Raw genomic sequence first — 20,660 nt, 5'->3', positions numbered from 1 at the left:
AGTACCTTTATCATGACGTCACTCTCCCTATGGCATGGGTAAATGCAAAAGACTGACTTGTTTACAGCACCACATTTTAATGACTGCTAGTGAGGTGTTAATTTAAAAAAGCCACACTAAGAATTCTACCAAACTGATACACAAAGTACAATTATCTTGTCACAATTTAGACTTCAACCAGGTAAGTTTTCAGTAAATCTAGATTAAGAAAGGAATACAAAAAGTAAACAGTGCAAGAGTAGGAATGTTAAGTTTTCAACCAGGTAATGAAAATTCCCTGACTGGCAGGCTGTAATCATATTACCAGAAGCTCTGGTCACAGCCACAAATTAGCATTTGGAAAAATATTTGCTTGTATACCAAAAGAATCTATGAATACAAGAAGCTAACTCAAGAAGCTAACTTAAATATTGGAAAAAGACATTTCAATTGAGGTTTATCATCCCTCAGCAGCAGTGTTTTCCTGGTGAAATTTCAGTTTAAATTTCCTGGTCTCCAAGAAGAGGACTTACATAAACAGGAAAACTTTAAAGTGCTTTTAATAGTTTACTGAAGCTTTTACTAGCTTATTTGTAATCATTCAGCTAGGCCCGATCTGTACCAGCAAGACCAAATCATGTTATACTACAATTATTTCTTGGAACGAGGAAATACGCAGTGGAGGTAATGCTAACTGAACAGGCTCCTTGCTGGTATTCAAGGCAGAAGTCCTCAAGCAGAAGCTTCGTGGCACTCCTGGCTACCTGCTAGAAGCATTACAAAAAACAACTTAAGACACTTTCGAACTAAACAACCAACAAACCCAACAGCAATGGGCTGCAGGATAGCACCCAGGAAACTTAACAGTGATGATACCAGTTCAGCCATGCAAGAGTATCATTATTGGAGGTTTTAATGTGCAGAGTGCAATTAACATCCTATTTGTCAGAAGGAGGAAAGAGCGGAAAGAGGCCCAAGCTCAGAGATCTATATTCACCAAGTACTACCTTCATCCTCATTACATTAATAATAAAGCAACTGAGAAATACTTAGTTGAAGCAGATTGAAGTCTCTGATACGGAACAGAATTGGAGAGAACAGAGATACAGTTTTTGTAAAACTGTTTCTTGTAATAGAAAAAGAAAATAATTCCATGTCCCTTGTGACATATCACAAAGTACCAAAGACAAGTGGTCCAGTAAGAGTCCACAGGATACTCTAAGTACAGGCATCTCTGGAAATGCCTGCCCATCCAATGCAATGCAAAGCTTCCAATTTGTCTTCAGCCTCCACTAAGTCAACCCACATGGCAGCAGTACAGGAGTACACACCGGCTCAAATTCAGAGACAGTACAGGCACATAGATACTGTTTCTACAGCCATACTGAGGGAACACAGCTCAACAGAGAAGAGCAATAAAAGTAGTAAGTCAAATCTAAACACGCAATCAGTTTAATTTATCTCTGAAAATACTGAAATAGAAATAAATACTGCCTCATATGATCTAATCCAGCTACCACAACTTCTGACAACGTCCCCATACAAAGCAAGTTTAAAACCCTATCCTGCAGAATGATTTTACACTTTATCATGGTTTATTTGTGAGAGATCTAGTGGCTCTAATTAAGTCTGGAGACAAGAGGAATGTGTACAAGTTAAGTCAATTACACACTGAAACCCAACAACAGCTAAAGTTCTACAAAAAGTTATCTTTGCAGCAACAAAATGACATTAGTATGTCTATGCACTTTAACCCCAAACATCTGAGGGGTTTAAGTCTTTTTACGCTCATTCATTGAGGAGAACACTCATCAGAACAAGACAGTGATGAACGGAGTCATGAATTTCCTAGCATTGTCTAGGAGTTCTGACCTGCTATCTACAAGCTCCATCCAAATTTAACATGACTGATGGGGAAGAAAAAAAAAAAAAGCACCTAGAAGTAAGAATATATTATTTAGTATCCATCTAACTGATGGGCTCCTCATGCATCAGCTCTAGTAGAAAGAAGCAAAGTCTTATTCCTCTACAACCTACGCTGACAGGCCTCTCTCCGGTTAAGGAACACTCTTAAACCTCTCTTTTCCCAAAAAGCCAGCCAGAACATGTCAGTAAGGAGTTTCCACTCATGCTTTCAGGCTCTTGACCTCTTTCAGAAAAGATTTCTTAGCTTCTAGTAAAGCATAAAGGTCAGAGCAAATTCTGCTAGCTATTGAAAACAGTAAAGTGTCAGTGGTGTTCCAACAGACTACAGAGGTATTTTGCACAAACTCCCTCCAACAAATGCCACAAAAACTAGGAAAGTGTACTACGAAAATATGCTTGCCTATTTCGTGGTGTTTTCCCCAAGTAATTGCTCCTTGTGCTGCTGAGACAGCACACTGGTAGATGAAATTTTTTGGTCTCAGATATTAGTAGCCACGGAAGGAAATCAGAGCCAGCAAATGTGAGATAAGTGTGTGAAGCAACAAAACTCTCCTCAAACATACAAAGATAGCATGCAGAAAGCAAAGATGTGGAAGAGAAGAAAAAGGAGAGAGAAAACAAAAGAATGATTGATAGCTGGCTAAAAAAATTCCCTTCCTAGAGCTGACACAGCCAAACTAACCAAACAAAAAATACACTTGTCTGCAACTCAAGGTTCTAGGGGTCAGCAGCTATACAAGGACATCAACTTTCTCTCCTAAAGTCCTTGTGAATACAGCGACCTAAACAGGCACTGTCATGCAGAATCAGATTTGAGACACATCTACTCCAGCACATGCCTAGCATCAGATAGTTTAGATTATTAAAACTATTAAGTAGGACTAACTACAAGGTAGCTTATCAACATACTTATGATCCTCTCACACTTACCTAAGCAGTTTGTGACCATTTGTTGTAGCAACTTCAGCAAGACTTGTTAGGATTTTAAGATACTGGCTTTCACTCTGCTGAGACAAGTGTTCCAGAACTTGCCGCAACTGATACATTAAAAAAAAAAAAGAAATTGCATAGTGTCATGGAGCATGAGATCAACATTTAATTTAGAACATTATCAGCCAAGCATTAATATCTAGCAATATTAATGTAAGTCTATATTGTCCAATATCTCATGTAACCTCAGTTAACGTTTCATTATAATTTACATAGATTACTGAAAGGATATACATTCTGGTGTCAATGAATGTACTACAGGACATGTAATATTATAGAATGCTATGAACGCTGAATGCTTAATCATGTATTATTAATTCAGAAGAACAATTTGTTTTCATCTGAAAAATGAGTGGGATACACTTTCAACTTCTGAAAGCTAAGAGCATATTTTGAGTTTCATAATTCATAATTTACCTGTCTCCCCAGTTCACTCCTCAGTTAGTTTATGACACAGTGTAAATGAACCCTGGATCCTAGAGTTTGCTCTCACTACCTTCATTTTTGCTCAAGATACTGAATGTTCTTCCTTGTATAAGAAGTCATACCCTGCTAATCAATAATTGTTATGATTACCCTCTTCTCATAATTGCCCTTTTTGATAATACCATCATATTTACCTTTCTGAAGAGAAGGTCTTTTTTGTTTCATGGTTTTAGTCCTTCAACTCTCTCTTTTATTTGAAAACATCTACACCATCTTCCCATGTTTCTAATACACACTTTGAGAATTCTCACCTCTGTCATTTTACTTTGTAAAACTCAACCCTGTCTCAGAACTTTAAACACTGTTTCTATACAGACTTATAAATCCTTATTCTTGTAGTGGAAGTAATGGGATTACTGAGAAGAATAAAAACTTCAAAATTCTAGCAAACCAAGTTTAGTGAAGTGGCAGCCAATACCTTACTAAATCTATTCATTTTTTTTAAAATTTACAGTCTGTGAGATTGCAGTTATTTTCAAGCAAACAATATATTAAAAACCCACAGCTAGATAGATTTGGAAGAGGAAAAAAGCATCCCATGCTTCCTTCCCCCTACACAATCAAGAAACTAAAATTCTTTTCCTTGCTTTTTCTTTGCTTTAGATTGTACCCACAATAATAAAAGAAACAAGGTATAGAAGAAGCACTGAAAAAGGCAAAGCACAGTTTCATCTACAGCAACAATAACCAAATGAAATTGTGGCTGCAGTCTTTTACACTCTAATTATACAAGGCAACTTCATACAGATGAGTGCTCATACTCTGAATGTTCAAGTTCATTCTAGATGATTCAAGCCCTGAGACACATTCTAAATGGATATCTGAAGATAACCGATAAATGAAGGAAAATAGACACCATTACACAACATAATTGTATATATAGAATGCTACCAGCACCTTTGCATTGAAGCTTGCAACAAGTCTGCTCTTTCAATTCTTACACTGTCTAGATCACTTTGGCAAATATGCAAAGTTAGAACACTAAATTAAAGTAGATCCTACATTTAATCGCAAATTCTTGCATTTAAAAACTATGTGAAGACTGTAAATTTTCCATAGGGGGAAAAAGTACATAGTGGTCAACTACTGTGGCATTGATAGTCAACTGCTGGTAGTGACTTCTACCCAGGATGCTCATATTAAGCAATCATATCTCCACAACACAGACAGATCAGTAGCTATAAAACACATAATACTGTATTACCATGTTTTCCCGTAGATCTTCATTCTGCGTCATCTGAATTATTGTCTGGAAAAGTCGAGGATGATATTGTATTAAGACTTCACAAGTCTCTCCATACCCACCCTAAAAAGCAATAGTTCAAAAACCATTTAATTAAAAGAAACATTAGAATTGGGATTTATACTATTACAGGCATTAAAACCTAGAGAGGATTACAAATTTTTTTTTTTAATGCTGAATGGGGAAATCCAATCCTAAAATAAACTGAAATTCAAAAATGTATCAAAGTTAGATATCACAAAACTTTTGGGAGAAGACGGAATCAAATTCTTTCAGTATATCGGCTCACATATACCCGCTCCCTTTCTTCTGTTTTTTGAAACACTTTCCTACTTAGAAAGCCAAAGCTACATTTGAACAACACTTCACCTAACATTTACCAGAGATTAAAAACAGTGCAATATTTAGCTTCTCTTCCCATTGCTGACGGATGACACATGTCTACCTAATTACACCTAGAATCTAATCCTTCAAAACAAGTATTTTCCTAAAGGTTCAAATCTGACTTGGTGAAGGAAGAAACAGGATAAACCCATGAAAGGGTTATTGAACTTTAATACACAAGTATGATTCCACTTATGCCTCAGATCAACAACTCAGACTAACTTCATCACCTTTTGAGAAAAATGTTTTTTGGAAAGAACAGAACTTGAATTTGTGGTTTATTTGTATCAACTCTTATTTAACACAGCTGCATTTTTAAGCATGCACCTAACACCTGAGTACATCTCAAACTCTACACTGGAAAGATGACCACATGGTGTATTAAATGCTGCAAGTCCAGAGGCTCCTTCTCTTTGCATGACTGATTGTAACTCGCTTTAGTGATAACAGATTCACTAAACAGATTCATTTAATTGCTCCTGGTGCAAAGAAATTAAGTATTAAAATTAAGACCACCCAGAATCTGCAAGAATTAATGAAATTCAGTTCTTCAAAATCAAGGTAATACCACGCTGACAAGAAGTATATAAATCTATAATTTCAGTCTTCTAAAAACCTGTATCTACTCTGAAAAGCAAACCTATAAGCAAAGAATAAAACCCTTGATGTAAAAGGAAAGAAAACATTTTGTTTTCTCCTTTTTTACTTAGTATCATGAACTTGTAAACTAGATGATCTCAAACACAGTAAGATCATCACTACAAAACAGCAAACACCAGGTGTCACTACTCACATCCAAAAAAGTTGGCAGAATTTTGATGTATAAAGTGGTGCCCTAGGGACTGTAAAACTGGAGACTGAAGCAGACGTTCAAAACACTAATCATAAAAACTAAGAATAGTACCAATAAGTACACACAGGTATACTGTCTTACAGGTCTGTGGCTACAGAAAGCCTCAAAATTGACTAGACTTCATGTGGTTTTATGGTCATTTTGCCATAATAAAGAAAAAAAAAAAAAGTCTAACTCTGAGCTTCACAGTTGAGTCAGTAGTGAGACAGTATAGTGATCTGGCACTTCTGAGCAAACAGAGCTGAGGACTTACTAGGATTCATTATATCCAAAAAGAAATGCTGTAAGTAACCTAACTTGATCAAGACTTTCCATAAATAGCCTATGAAATAAATTTTTCAGAGTTAAACATTCCAAAAATATCCCACGGGTACTAGAGACAGCAGTCTCTACCACATACACACAGCTACTTCAACTGCAGGTCTCAGGCACATGATGAATCTTCAGAAATTAAATAACTTGAGATCAAAATAATCTGCTAGTACAGCAAAAGATTTGAACATTTCAACTTTATCCTGCCAAACTAGTGACGTGCACCAAGGTAATGTGATGTCCACTAAGTGCACTAATTTTTTTTTTTTTTAGCCTCCAGTTCACAGTTTTCTAGTCTGCTCATTACTAGAAAGGGTTCAAAAGCTCTCATTCATTATGTGTTATTTACACACTGACCTTAAATTGATCCTACACAAAAACGTGTAAGTGTTCACAAATCAAGAAAAGACATCCTAGCAAGCAGTACAAACAATATCTGGTATTAAACAAGAAAGACTACGTTTTGCACAGTAGTTGAAAACACTTAAGGCTTTTGTTCCTCATCCAGATACAGTATTTGGAATACCTTTGAAAAGTAACAGAGCCAGCACCATGTAAGTTTTGTTTGTTTCTATTAGCAATATCTCTTCAAGAGAAAAGAAAACATATTAGTTGAGATAACAAAAGTCACTCCTTTCTTCGTGCCTTTACCTCTTACTTGTTAACAGTTAAGCACCTAAACAGAGTCTATTACCATTATACCAAGGATTCCCAAACCTTCTAGTCAAAGGAGTTCTGCAAACTCTTTTTTTTCTCATGAGCTCCAATCTTGCAAAGCCTTTAAAGATATTAAAGACTTTTGCAAAGCATACACATTGGAAGCCTGCCTGCAGGATCAATTTAATTGAAAAAAAATTATTTTTGCATTTGGTTTCACCAAAGGACTACCATCTTTCATAGGCCTTAAAAATAAAAAGATAAGGCTGACTGACACTGTAGTAAGTGATAGAAGTTCACAGAAAAAGTGTGTTGCTAACTCAGTTACCTGTACACAGAGATCCAGTGGAGTAATACCGTTTTTGTCTGGTAAATATTTGGCTCCTCTCATCAAAAGAATTTGTGCAGTGTCTCTCTGACCATGGCTATTCAAAAGAAGAGAAGAAAGAGAGTTAATACAGCACTTACGCTCCACTATGAGTGATAAATCTGACTTTATTGCATCTAACAAACAAAACCAACATAAGCTAGGAGAAAACAAATAGTAATGGTATGAAACAATATCAAGCCAGAGTCACCCTCGTCATTCAGAAATTAGTCATCTTAGCCTAGCCTCATAAATATGTATGAGCTGCATTTCCTAAAAAAAAAAAAAAAAAAGCTTTCTCAATTTACACCCTAATTTACTTCACACAGAAAGTTTTCTTCACTGAGTTCTTTGCTCACTTCTACCAGATTTGGGGAAAAAAAAAAAAAACAAAACCTAATTGTGCTTTAACCACCAGTAAACCATTAGTAAGATTTTTTTATTGATGAAACATCTTTTTTGCACAAGAGTTCAATACATCACTCTTGGGTCTAATTTCTTTTAACCAATACATATTTTGCCTAGTCTTTAAATGTGATGAGTTTTACTTTTCCATTCAGAGTCTATTTCACAGTCCCACTCATCTATTTATAGGTTGTATAGGACACTTAGGTTTCCCCGAGTCAAGAATTTCACAACCAACTATTCCAACAGGCCACCACTACCCAGAAAAAAAAGTAAGACCAAAGATTATTTATACCCCTCAACACTTAGAGCATATACTTTCCAAAACCCTTTCTTCTGAAGAAAATGAGAAATTGGGTATCAGTGATTAGATGTTGACTTCATTAAAAACACATTGAAAGACTAGTTGACTATCGCCTTCACCGATATTTAGTGCATATAGTGACAAATATAATGCAGAAGTATCTAAAGGGTGAAATGAAAGACTCATACAAAAGACATAGCAATTAAGTTTTTCAATGAAGTTTTAGATCACAAGCTAGTTTGCAGTGCACCCTTTACAAAAATGTATACGAGCATTTGTTGTCCTGGAACACACCAAGGCTGCCTGCACTAACAGTTCGGGAAGGGCATAGGAAAAGTGACAATTAACAGCTGAGAGACAAGAAGTAGCTTCACTGGTCTCTCGATAGTTCCCAGCTGAGTTCTCCTCGTCCACATCCTTCCAGCCCTGGAAACCAACAGGATAATCTAATGTATTGGACTTTGCCCCAAAGCAAACAAACATTCAGAGTCAGCTACCAGATCTCAGAAAGGAGCTAAGACTAATGGCCTACTTGAAGCACATTTTCACTGTAATTCTCTAGACTAGTGTACAACCCAATACCTTGAAAAAAACAGGGGTTTCAGAGTCGGACTTTGAGCACCCATACTCTTTCTCCAGGCATCACCAGCCACTGCTACCAGTCCTGGTGACTGTCATCAGGGACCTATAACCTTTCTTCCCAGGTGGCAGAATCGGCACTTCTGACATGGAGATGTTGACTTCCACTATGCACCCTGTTCATTCTACCCTGCCAGCTGTTCAAATTGTTAATTTCTAAAGGAACATCACCACTGTACTTGCAACACATTCCCTTCTTATGGAAAACCTTCAAGCTAAAACAAGTTCACAGAATCACAGAATGTTAGGGATTGGAAGGGACCTCGAAAGTTGCTTAGTTCTTCTAAAGTGGATGCCAATACCAGTCCCTAAACCAAGAACCAAGGCATTCAATTAGCTAGCAGCTATTTACTCTCCACTTCCCTTCTTCTCAACTGCCAAGAGTCAGCATACACTAGCTCCAGAGCTCCACAGACCAGGGCTCCCACAACATAACTCTTGGCAGGCCACCAGGTCAGTCCATTTCTCCTTTTGCTTATATTAACACTTAATCATAGGTGAACTATTTAACCGGTAACCAAAACACAGGGATTATAAAATTGTAAGTGTTCTACCAAATAGCAGAAATGCTTCAATTAAAACAAAAGGTCATTTATCATATGTGATTAGTTTTGAAATAAAACTAAACTGTGAAGAAAACAGAATTGATCAAAGCAACAATGTAATTTCAATTCAACACTGTAAATTTAAGGCATATATGTACATTTCATGTATACTGTAATATGATAACGTACGTTGAAGAAGAGTCAAACTTGCCTTATAAAAGGCTGCATTTTTAGTTAACTCAAAATAATCTAAGTTGGTAGATCTCTTTTTTTCAGAAAAAAGTTCAGCAGTCATTGATTTATGACTCACGATAGAACATGCACAGTTACATTTAACACGTCTGTTAGAGGTATATAAGCCTGCAGTACTAAGATAAGTATTTACACCAAACTACAGTCAAACATGAGGCAAGATTAAATACCAGTCAGCTTTGATGTTTCCTAAATTTTGTGCTGTCTAATCATTGTTATTGCAGAAGGGAAAAAGAAAAATCAACTTCACTTTTAGCATAGTATTCAAAAGTTAAGAACATATACCTGCAAGCAAAATAGAGCGGAGTTGCCCCTGACACATTTGGCCTGTTTATATCCGCACCGCTGTCTAGCAAACACTGCACTGTCTAGAACAGAAGAAATACCAGCATTAGAAAAAAAAGCAACAGAAAAGACTATTGGCTTGCAAATATTTAGTGTCATGCATGTCTAATTACATTGAAGGATTTAGTTTTCAGTAATGAATCTCAAAATGAAAATTCCTAAACACTGTATGGAAAATCATGGCTGTCAGAGCTCATAAAGCTTCCTTTGAGCTTCTCATTTTAATAACAATGCCTTTTATTGAGCTTCAGCTAATCCCCTTGGAACTACAAGCCTTTTAAAAAGGAAAATGACACTTTTTAGAGAAGTAAACCTCAAGTTAGTGACAGCCATAAACAGCCTTATCACAAGCTGAAGTTTTAAACACACATTAGAGCACAAGAAATAAGCAAGCAAATTCTAAAATATGAAAACATTGAGCAGACCGTCAAACAACTTTTGCTATATTCCAGTCACATGAAGTAAGTAAGTCTATAGATAACAGTTTCTCAGAATTTGGTCTTCCAAAGTTGAGCTCTGACAATGACAACCGAAAGGATCTGGGCAGAAAGATAATTTTTTTTTAACAGTAAATAGTCCTGGAGACAATCTGTATAATTCAAGTTCACTACTCCACATGGCTGTAAGGCAGTTCAAGCAAAGCATCTAGACCAGTACTCTAAGAGTAAATAGTCAGCCGTAATGCAAGGCCAGGTCTAAAAATTATTCACACAGATCACTAAAAGAAGAGTCACTGTGAACGTGTTTGCTTCTAATGTTAAATATCTAACTGACCCAACTCTGTGTTCATCTTTTATTCACAGTAAATTAAGTAATTTCATATTTCAGAACCACATAATAGCTGGTTCAATTATGAATCAAACACATTCTAAAAAGTAACGAAGAACATTTGAAAATGTTTAACATTACATCAAAACCTGCAATCAACAAGGCAATAATAGTACTACAGAACAGCTGAATAGTATACAGTAAGTCACTTAAACTCCCATAAACACTGAGATCAATCATCTCCACAAGAATAAATTAGTTGTTCCCATGTAAGTGTATGCAGTCAATACTAAGACAGTTCTTCACACTTCTAACCATTATCACGTGCATGATTAGCCTGAAGTTTATAAAAAAACACACACAACAACACTGAGGCTTTACCCAATTCTTCAAAAATCCAGTGTGTTAATAAAACTTAGAAACTTACTGTCTTGTGTCCATTTTGACAAGCTACATGAAGGGCTGTCTGTCCCATTGCATCTTCAACATCTACATTACTGACATGCTGAACAAGATCATGAAGCAATTCTGTTCGTCCATTGACAGCCAACCAATGAATCTAAGTACAAAATGATGATATGTATGTTTCCTTTAGCCATGACATAAGTATTTCATAAATATTATTTTAAACCTGACTGTACTATTGTCAACATTTTCACAAAGAGAAGCTCTGAACAATACTATCATATGCTTAGGTACTTTGAGCACATCTTTTGATTCTTAAGGGCAATGGATACACAGCAGTTTTGTTTATTTACATGTAAGATGGCAGAAGCTTAAGAAATTACAATCTTCAAATTCTTCATTCATTTTTAGGCACCATGAGAATAAACAGCACTTACTGCAGTCAAGCCTTCATTATTACAAATGTTGACATCTGCACTGTATTCCAGCAGCTTGCTCATACATTTCTTCTGGCTATAAACAAAAAAACACATTAAAACCCAGCCAGCAAAAATCATTTACGAAGACCAAGTATATTCTTAGAGCTCCACTCACTCTAATTCATCATTGTACAAACCATAGTGGGTAGTTTTACTTTATAAGGAGTATGGTACTGAGCATGTGAAAGAGAAGTGATCGTCAGTAGCACCAGAGACTCATACTGTGCAAGTGTAGCATACGACAGCACAGGGCTAAAAACATATTTGTGTAGCTGAATGATTTTGTGGAAAGTGTAGAAGTACTTAACCACCACTCTAACAGCTTCAGCTCAGCATGAACTATGCTCTCAAGAAGTTAAGAGTTCAGCTAATGGAAATCCATGAAGTTCATCATCAGCTGTACACTTCAGCGAACACACTCACAGTACACCACTAAAATCATTATTTAATGAGACACTCCATGTAACACTATGTAAATCTCTGGCAAGTACAATAACTGCCTTAATGAAAGTAGGAGTATTTTTCCTACTTTATGTTTTGTTTGGTCTTTTAATGCTCCAAGCACTTTACCCTTAAGAGTTTATTCTTACTTTTCATTTTTATTTGGTACCTCTCACACCTTTCTCATGCCTTCTTTCCACATAGCTGTCTCCTGTGTGTATTTCTGCATTTCATTATTTACCTCTTGGCTGCTTCTTTCTCCCTTCTCCTACAAATACTCCTCCCACATACCTAAAAGCCACTAAAGACTACCTCCTCCTCATTTGAAGTACCAGCCGTGATACAATTCAGTTGCTGTAACACATACATGCTCTAAAAAAAAGACAACATTACCATTATCAGCTCTGTGTTTCCACATACTACGATTCAGGAAATAAGATCTTAAAAGATCTTAAAAAGGTGCTTGCTCACTGTTTTGGGTTTTCTTCCCCCTCTCCTAATACTGTGCAGGCAAGCTTTGTATTCCTTTCCTTGTAGTAAAACCTTCCTTGGAGACACTACCTGAGAAAAATCTGAAATCTCTGAACCATTCCAAACCCTCCAGTGTCCTCTGTGAAATCTTGTCTTACTCAGCTAACTGGAAAGTGACTGCATCCCTTGTTCGATCACTGTTGTAAGATTCATTAAGCTCCTGCTTAACAGAAAACTCTAAAATGACTGGCATTGAAATTGGCGCTTCAGATTTAACTTCCTATTTATATAAAATTATTTTCTGAATATTCAAAGCATGGATTTTAACCTCCACGTTCCCTGTGTGTCATCCCTATTTTCCAAAGTGGAAACCAAAGTATTTTGTTTGAACTATGCAAAAATATTACAGAACACATCAGCTCAAGTGCATTATGCACGAAACCTTTTTAAGAGTTTTAAAAACTTCTTTCTCACCCATTCCTTGCTGCTAAATGGAGAGGTGTGCATCCTGAAATGTCCTGATAGTTTGGATTTGCTCCTTTTTTTAATAATAGAACAAGGCATTCAACCGATCCACAGCTAAGAACAAAATAAGGAAGGGAAAAATTGTAACAAGGATATTTACAGACCAAATCCATATTGGCGTAAAGACAACAGCAATACTATGTACAGATTACATTCAGTAGAAAAATCTTAACACAGAACCATTTTTACACCCTCATAGTTCACGTTACACAAAGCTAAAGGAAAGACACTCAAATGCAGTGAGAACTGACTGATCATAACTTGTACTAATGAACAGGTGCTAGCCTTCTATGTGATTATAGTGACTTTAAAACCCTATAGTGAATCTTTAAGGCTGCCAATTGTTTAAAATGTAAACTGTTTAAAAAATTTTGCTTACTATTTCCTCTCACCTCCCTCATCTTTAATCTATTCACAGGACTGAATTTTCCATTAAATAACAATTGCAATATCATTTTTTTGTTATGCTTCAGTGTCTGGAAGTTACGTTTAAAAGTTTAAATATTAGAAAAATTCTAAAACTCATATAAATATTTCTTTGCTATTTGTTTTGAATCTGTAACTCCCTTTTATTTTTCATAACAGAGCAGCTCTTCAGGATAATCTGTGTCATCAAGAACACAAACTTTGCATTATCTGTTTATCTTACTCCTGAACTCTTCAAGAGGAAGAGCTGATTGGGAGGATAAACATATAGTATTTTTGTATCCATCACAACCAGCTTATCCATTGTTACTAGTCTTCCCAACAACAGAACTGCTACACAACAATCCAAAGAAACTGAAGACCAGCTGTACAATAAGTTGCAAAAACAGTATATCGATGACCTCTTAATGACACAACAACTAGCCAAGACAAAAGAGAATCCAGAAACTAAGTGTAACATAATTTCTTGGGGTTTATGATCAATACATACAGCTTTACAAAGATACTTCTAAGATGTATGCTAAAAGCTTGCTTGCATTTTTTTCTTTAAGTACTTTCTTAAGTAAATTTTATATAAGCAGCATGTAATTCTGAGATAGAATGTCTGGGAAACAGATATTTCTAAAACAGTCTTCTTAGAAAGCTGGAACTTCTACCTTTATTGTGTCCAAATACATGTTCTTTATATGCACTACTACTACTATTTCTTTTATTTTCACTTTTTTTTTAACAGTTTAAATGTAAGAACTCTCAACATATTTAAAATGGGACTCAAATACAGAACGTTCATTCATTAGTTTAAAGTTCAGTTTTTGAAATAGCCTTTCAGGAAACTATCTGCTTCATTTCTATTACGGTTATGTTAATCTGTCTGTTTCTTGGCAATATAGATTTATACGCATTGAAGAGCTACATAAATAACAAATAATCTAGGTCACAGATTTGAAAGTTGCACTTAAGTCCTTCATCCATGACATAAAAATTTATTAGAAGTGGGTGGTCAAGTTACATCCCCTTCAGTTATGGACCCATAAAGTACTTTGGAACAGATACTTCCCAATGAACACCCAAGTGCTTCCCCCTGTTTTAGAATATTTCAAAAACAAGCAGCACCTGCAGGCAAGGTTTCTCTATATCTACAAAGGCAAGAGTAACCCAGCTATACAGGATACACATAATGGATACATTTCTTCAAAGACTGAGATTTCACAGAAAGGAAAAAAAGTATCCACCAAGACTTCCTTCACTAGAATTTGGAAAGCCATTTGATATCATGTGTAAACCTGTCCTCTCAATGAGGCAGGCACATTGCTAGAAGAACAAACAAAATACAAAAAAGAAGTGTAAAAACAAAACGTTAACTGATACTACAGAGTTTTCCAGCTTACATTGGTGCCTTAGATTTGTGGTAATAGTTTCATTGTTAACTTCTGGACTGGACTCAAGTAAGTCTTACTTTGCTGCAATATGAAGCAAACTTCTCTTCACACGTCCAAATGCATAATTCACATCAAATTTTGAATTTGACAGCAGCTCTGAGACAGACCTTCAAACAGAAACATAATTTTAATTAAAAAATAGCTCACAATAACCAAGCAAAGTATATACTATAACGTGTACACAAGTACTCTATTTCTTACTTGATCACTATTTCTTTTCCTTCCGACTAATTCCTGAACAAGAGATCCAACAGCTTTCAAGCATCTGCATATTAACAGTACTTTTACTCTATTACTTCTTACTTGTACATAAAAAATGAACTGTGACACTGGGCAACTATTTCTAAATGTAAACTAGTAAGAATTACACAAGATGGTCAAATCACTTCTTAACAAACATGGAAAACAAGCATACTAATAGCTTTGGTTTGAAAAGCCATGAATTCCCATTTTCCTCCTTATCTCAGGACATACACTCTAACCAGATATCCAGCAGCTTTCCGAAACATAGGCAAAGTTCAGAAAGAAGACTGGTATGTGAAATCATCATGATGAAGTAGAAGGACACATGATATGCCAACAGGATAAGAAATTTAAATAGGACCCTTCAAGCCCTAATGAATTAGTAAAGATAAAATATTAGTTAAGATAAAATATTTCAAAATAGGCAAAACTGCAAGTGAACTGATGATTTCAACCTCCAGCAATGAGCTGATCACATAATTTAAAACCCTTGCACACAATATCAACAAGATATTATGTAGCAGAACAAACGTTTATCCTGATTAGATAAACAGTTTACAGTTTCAGTAAGAGTTACTACCTGCTTGTCTACAAAACTTAGCAGAAGGTAGCACCACTTAGCTGGTACTATACAGCCTCCAGGTCCCAACCACTTGGAGGACTACTGGGTAAGAGAAACAGCTGCTCATCTGAGGAATCCCAGAAGTATCAGCCTCATTGTCCCAACTTTTATTCCCTGTCCTTCCGAGACTAAGAGCTTCTATGTCATCAACAAATACACACTCAGAGCTATAACCCAGTTAAAAACAATGCTTTTGTTCTTATCCTAGGACAAATTTCTCTATGTGCCTCAACAGAACAAATCCCAGCTCCACTCCATGGCATAAAATAAAACAGGTCTCTCAGGTAAGAATATGCTGGGATGCACACAGTCAGTGACTAACTTCAGCTACAGAAGCTACATCAGAAATTCAGCAGAACTCCTGAGAGTGCTCTAGCAGCTACAACTCTAGCAAACATGCTGGTTTTTTGGGACCTTAAAAAAAAAAGAGGAAATTAAAAGAAGCTCTCACCTGTGCTGGTCAGCCATAACCATCGGCATTAGTGTATAGACAGCAGTTTCATTATCTGTGAAGAAATTAGATTACTCTGTTATCATAAAGAAATCTTTTATGTAAAATAAATTCATCTAACACCACTTATTTACCTTCTAAAGTGCCCTTCGTTCAATAGATCATTCTTTTTACACAGGTTATACATACCTAAAGTTTCATTATAAAGAAAAAGCCACCATACTTAGATAGAAGAGATCATTAACTGAAATGTCACGTATCGCAACCCTATGAGGCTTTTTTCTTTCGCAAAGTAATAATTACAGAATTTTCAATGGAGCATCAATTTCTTTAAATTAAGAATTCTGTTAATTAAGTCAAAGTATTTAAGAAATGTGCACTAACTAAAAAAAGCAAATAGCTTGTTTTAAAAAGAAGGAAATTTCCTGTGTTCCAAGGTGACTTCCATAGTCTTGACACCTATGAGTTTGTAAAAGTGATTTCTTTAAACTGCGTTACTCTATAACCATCCATTCTTGTCTCTAAACTTGAATACCTGAATGCAATAAATCTGATGTTCATTTCTAATCAGTTTCATACCCCACATTTGAAGGCAATGAAAAAAGGCCAGAACACAAAGATCCAAGTCAATAGCAGGAACAGACTGACACTCGGCTACAGTCTCTGCCAGTGCTATGGCTGCATATACCAGCACACTGTATGGGTATGATGTGCCTGCTTGGTCACTTATAGATTTTCTGGAGTAAAATATTATTTTTAAAGATGAATTTGACAAAACTTAAAAGGCTTTAGTGTATAATAATTATTAATAATATTAATGAACAATAACTATTATTAACTAATTATTATTGATTTATAATGATTATATTTTCTAGCTTGAAGTAAACCTCCCATTGTTGGGAGTACAATCTCCACAGACTCTTCACATAGATGCTGGCTTATGACAGGAGGGACTACACTCTCTGAGAACCCAGGTACATGGTTCCAGGATATGGAAATATAGGACTGTTCTCATAAAACTTCTATTTTTATCTTTTTCCTCATCATCTTAATTGGTCCAAATACCAAAGTTACAAAGCAATCAGAGCAGGAAGAATTAAAAGATTCAGACAAGTGTAGCTTCTCATATCTTTTACATACCATGCTTCTATAAGCTCATTACTTCCACTAGATAGATAGGCAAGCTGACATTTACCAAACATTAAACAAAGAATTCTTCAGAGTTATCAAGTGGAGTCAGAGAAACCCTCATCATGCTGCAGCTATGCTATTAATTATTATTCTTCTACAGTGCTCCAAGTTTAGTGCTGCTACCCACTATTTGAAGCCGCCTGTCTGTAGTTAACAAAAGAAGGAAGCAATGCTCATCTATTATTACCTTTGAACACTGAAAAGAGATGTTGTCTTCACATTCAAATCACATTAATTCTGTTATTTACAAAAATTAAAAAAAAAAAAACAATGTTGATTGCAGGGAATGCATGGTGGAAGAGACACAAGCCTCTCAAAACACCAAATGATATTTCAAAGTTGCAGAGGGTAATTCTAACCATCATCAGGTTCAAGAGTTTGAACTGTGTATAGATTGTGCCTTATGGCAGAACTCTGAGCATCAGATAACTCCATCCCCAACGTGCACCACTAGAATTTGACTGTTGGGGGGGGCAGGCTGGGCAGGCTCATGCACTTACAGAACTTATTTGTTTTCTAACTTGCTTGTGTTTCAAGTCATGAACATCTAAAGACCAAAAAAGCACTCAAAATGCAGAGTCAGAGCCAACAAAGGGCCTCAAACCTACAGCTTTGGGCTGCAATACTCAGTTTTCAGGCACTGAGCCTTAACAGCAGAATCCAGAAATTTATGTCAAGCTCTTAAATGCCCAGAAAACGCCTGCTGAAGGATACTTCAGAAGAGTGATGAAAAAAACATTACTATTTCCTCTTGGCAAGGTCAGCTCAGGGTATTCACTGGCAGTGAACTCAGGTGTTAATGCTTGCTTTAAAAAAAAAAAAAAAAAAAAAATCACTTCAAATTCATCATCTAGAATCCTGCCCTGACAAGATACACTTACTATTTTACTTCATAAGAGATACTGGCTTGAATTTGGCAGAGATCACAACCTTAAAGAAGTATCAGCACCATCCATATAATACCCTAATGGCTACAGTATATAGAAAGGAAGTTAAATACCTGGATTTAGTGCCTTCTTCAGCATAGGGAAGTTCAAACATATACCTCAATTTCCTAAGAGAGTACTATGACTGTTAGTTTAAGGATGGGGAAGTAAACTATATATCTTTCAAATTAAAGCTATTCAAATATTACCCAGAGAAGCTGTGTATGCCCCCTCCCTGGCAGTGTTTAAGGCCAGGTTGGATGAGGCTTTGAGCAACCTGCTCTAGTGGAAAGGTGTCCCTGCCTGTGGCAGGGGTGTTGGAACTAGATGACCTTTAAGGTCCCTTCCAAGCGAAAGCATTCTATGATTCTATGAAACTTATGCAAGGAAAAAAAAGAATCATAATTCAAGAGGTCAGACACAGCACACAGAAGCCACCAAACCACAGGCCATACCAGTCTCGTGGTGGTATCCTGTCAGTACATGTTCGGAGCAAAACACTACAACTCAAACCTGCTTCTCAAGAAGAGTTTGGGCAGGCCTGCATAAACAAAGGTCAAGAAATTAAGACATGTAATGAGCTAAGATGTACCTAAAGTTAGATGGCCATTGAATGGAGGTTTTCTTGGAATGTAATTTGAGACTTCAGCACTTGAAGTCCATTTATCTCTTTATTTTAGTCTGGCTGTGATTTGTTTCATGTAATTCTTAGAGAATACATAGGACTGACATTCCTTCTGCACTACAAGGCAAGAGAAGTACTTGTTCCAGAGGTCACAGGGCTTGCACTTGCACTTCCACAGACATAATTACCTCTGAAGTGTAAGTTAATAATGCTCAAGACAGGAAGAACTAACAGCTGAACTCAAATTCAGACTGAATTTGCCTACACTAGTACTAGAGTAAATTTAAAGCAGCTCCAAACAGCTATAGGTTGAGCTAAGCATCATTCCTATTACCATCATCAATTAGTTAAACTGGTGCTACCACATTATTTCCTTAAGCCTGCGCTTACATTAACAGTATTACGTCAGTTTTCACTGCTGCCATTCAAGAGCTTACAAGAGGCAGCAAAATCCATCTGAAACTTGTTTGTCGTTTTATGACATTTATGAGCAACTGCAGTGGCAGACACTGAAACTGTTGACAGATGACAATAAGGAAAGGGTGTTGCAGCTTAGCATAGGGGGAAGTCCATATACAGCAGCCAGGAAGTCCAAACAGTGAACGTATAGAGAAAACAGAATATTACTCCCTTTCCTCCACCACCGGAGATGAAAGCTGGCAGACAGACAGCCAAAGACTCATCTGTAAAAATAAACCCTGAAGAAAGCAATGACAGCACACAACACACAAGAACAGAAACTTTTGCATATCCAAAAGGTTTTGCAGGGGTAGTCTTCCCAAAAGCTGGATTTGGCTGGAACACTCGCCACAAGAGCTTGAAGCTGTATTTTCAAGTCCATCCTGATATCGGGTGGCTAGCACCCGTGAGTAGTAGTTTAGAGCCACAAAAATTAGGCTGTGACCAGTGACAGCGACTTACAACACCTTTTCAAACAAAATTCAGCACCAAAAAAAAAAAAAAACCCTACCAAATATTTGTCATCGCTAGTGTGTCACCGACGACAGCACCTAACGAAGGATTTAAAACCGTATAAAAAGAGGGTCCCGCACGCCAGACCACCCGCTCGCCTGGGCCCAGGGCCGGCAGCAGCGGGCAGGGGCTCCCCGCGCCCTGTGACAGGCACCGCCGTCCTCCGGCGGCGGCGAGAGATCGGGGAAAGGAAAAGGACGGGGAAGTCGCTGCTCTTGTTATCAACACTAAGAATAAAAAAAGCCCCTCGGAGGCGGAGGGAGAGAGCAGGTTTCTCCTGAGTCGCCTCGCCAGGCGGGGCCGCGCAACGGCCCCCGGCTCAGCTCACCCCCACCGGGCCGGGCCGGGCCGGGGAGGCCGCTGCGGCCCCGGGGCAGACCGCTGCCCTGCCGCCCCTCTCCTACCGTCCGGCAGCTCCACAGTGCGGGCGCGGCGCAGGGACCTCGTCAGCCGGTTGAGCTGCTCCATGGCTCTCTCCATCCTCGGGGCGCCCAGCCCGGAGCCGCTGACACCCGCCGCCGCCTCTCCCCTCAGCCCATGGCGGCGGCGGCGCGGAGATTGCCCAGGCCGCCGCCAGCCCCCCGCGCTCTGCACATGCTCGGCGGCCGGGCGGCTGCGCACACGCGCGGCGGGCGGGGCCGGGGGGCGGGAGGTGCGCTCTGCCCGTAGGCCGGGCCTGTAGGAGGAGGCGGCGCTTGGTTGAGTGTAGCTTTTTACTAGGGCACAAAAGGAAAGGAATGGGGGGGGGATACATCTTCAAAACCTGTGGAATACGGATATTTAAACATCTGCTTGTTACAGTTTTTGAAAAAAAAAAAAAAATACTGCCTTTTGAAGTCGCCCCTACTGAGTGACCCAGCCAGTGTGGCCGCGGGGCCTGCGTGTCCCCAGAGCAACAGGAGGTGATGGCGCCTGGCAGACGCACCCGGGCGGGATGGGGCACCTCTGCTGCACTCCCAGCCCTGAAATTGCATCCGGGCTGCAGCGTT

The 20,660-nt window shown here is 37.8% G+C and overlaps 1 protein-coding gene across 8 annotated transcripts in view; it reads right to left on the bottom strand.

Moving 5' to 3' along the window:
* HACE1 (HECT domain and ankyrin repeat containing E3 ubiquitin protein ligase 1) overlaps positions 1–20,248 on the bottom strand; it is a 52,918-nt gene extending 32,670 nt beyond the window's left edge. For 3 of the 8 annotated variants that reach the window (XM_068404789.1, XM_068404808.1, XM_068404839.1), the window contains exons 1-10: positions 20,076–20,248; positions 15,958–16,012; positions 14,659–14,748; positions 12,726–12,830; positions 11,298–11,373; positions 10,883–11,014; positions 9,628–9,710; positions 7,159–7,255; positions 4,586–4,687; positions 2,836–2,942 (exon numbers count right to left, since the gene is read on the bottom strand). In XM_068404789.1, the coding sequence (XP_068260890.1) occupies positions 2,836–2,942; positions 4,586–4,687; positions 7,159–7,255; positions 9,628–9,710; positions 10,883–11,014; positions 11,298–11,373; positions 12,726–12,830; positions 14,659–14,748; positions 15,958–16,012; positions 20,076–20,151 (923 nt within the window). In that variant the 5' untranslated portion in view covers positions 20,152–20,248. Of the gene's footprint in view, positions 1–2,835; positions 2,943–4,585; positions 4,688–7,158; positions 7,256–9,627; positions 9,711–10,882; positions 11,015–11,297; positions 11,374–12,725; positions 12,831–14,590; positions 14,749–15,957; positions 16,013–18,529; positions 18,616–20,075 lie in introns of those variants that run through there. The other 5 variants (XM_068404817.1, XM_068404828.1, XM_068404799.1 and 2 more) reach the window with 5 other exon arrangements.
* Between the last annotated feature and the right edge of the window lie 412 nt (positions 20,249–20,660).

This window comes from Nyctibius grandis, chromosome 1 (assembly GCF_013368605.1).
Source record: "Nyctibius grandis isolate bNycGra1 chromosome 1, bNycGra1.pri, whole genome shotgun sequence".
NCBI classification, from domain to species: Eukaryota; Metazoa; Chordata; class Aves; order Nyctibiiformes; family Nyctibiidae; genus Nyctibius; species Nyctibius grandis.
Note: the sequence above shows the minus strand (reverse complement) of the source record. Positions and strands in the feature narration are given on the sequence as shown.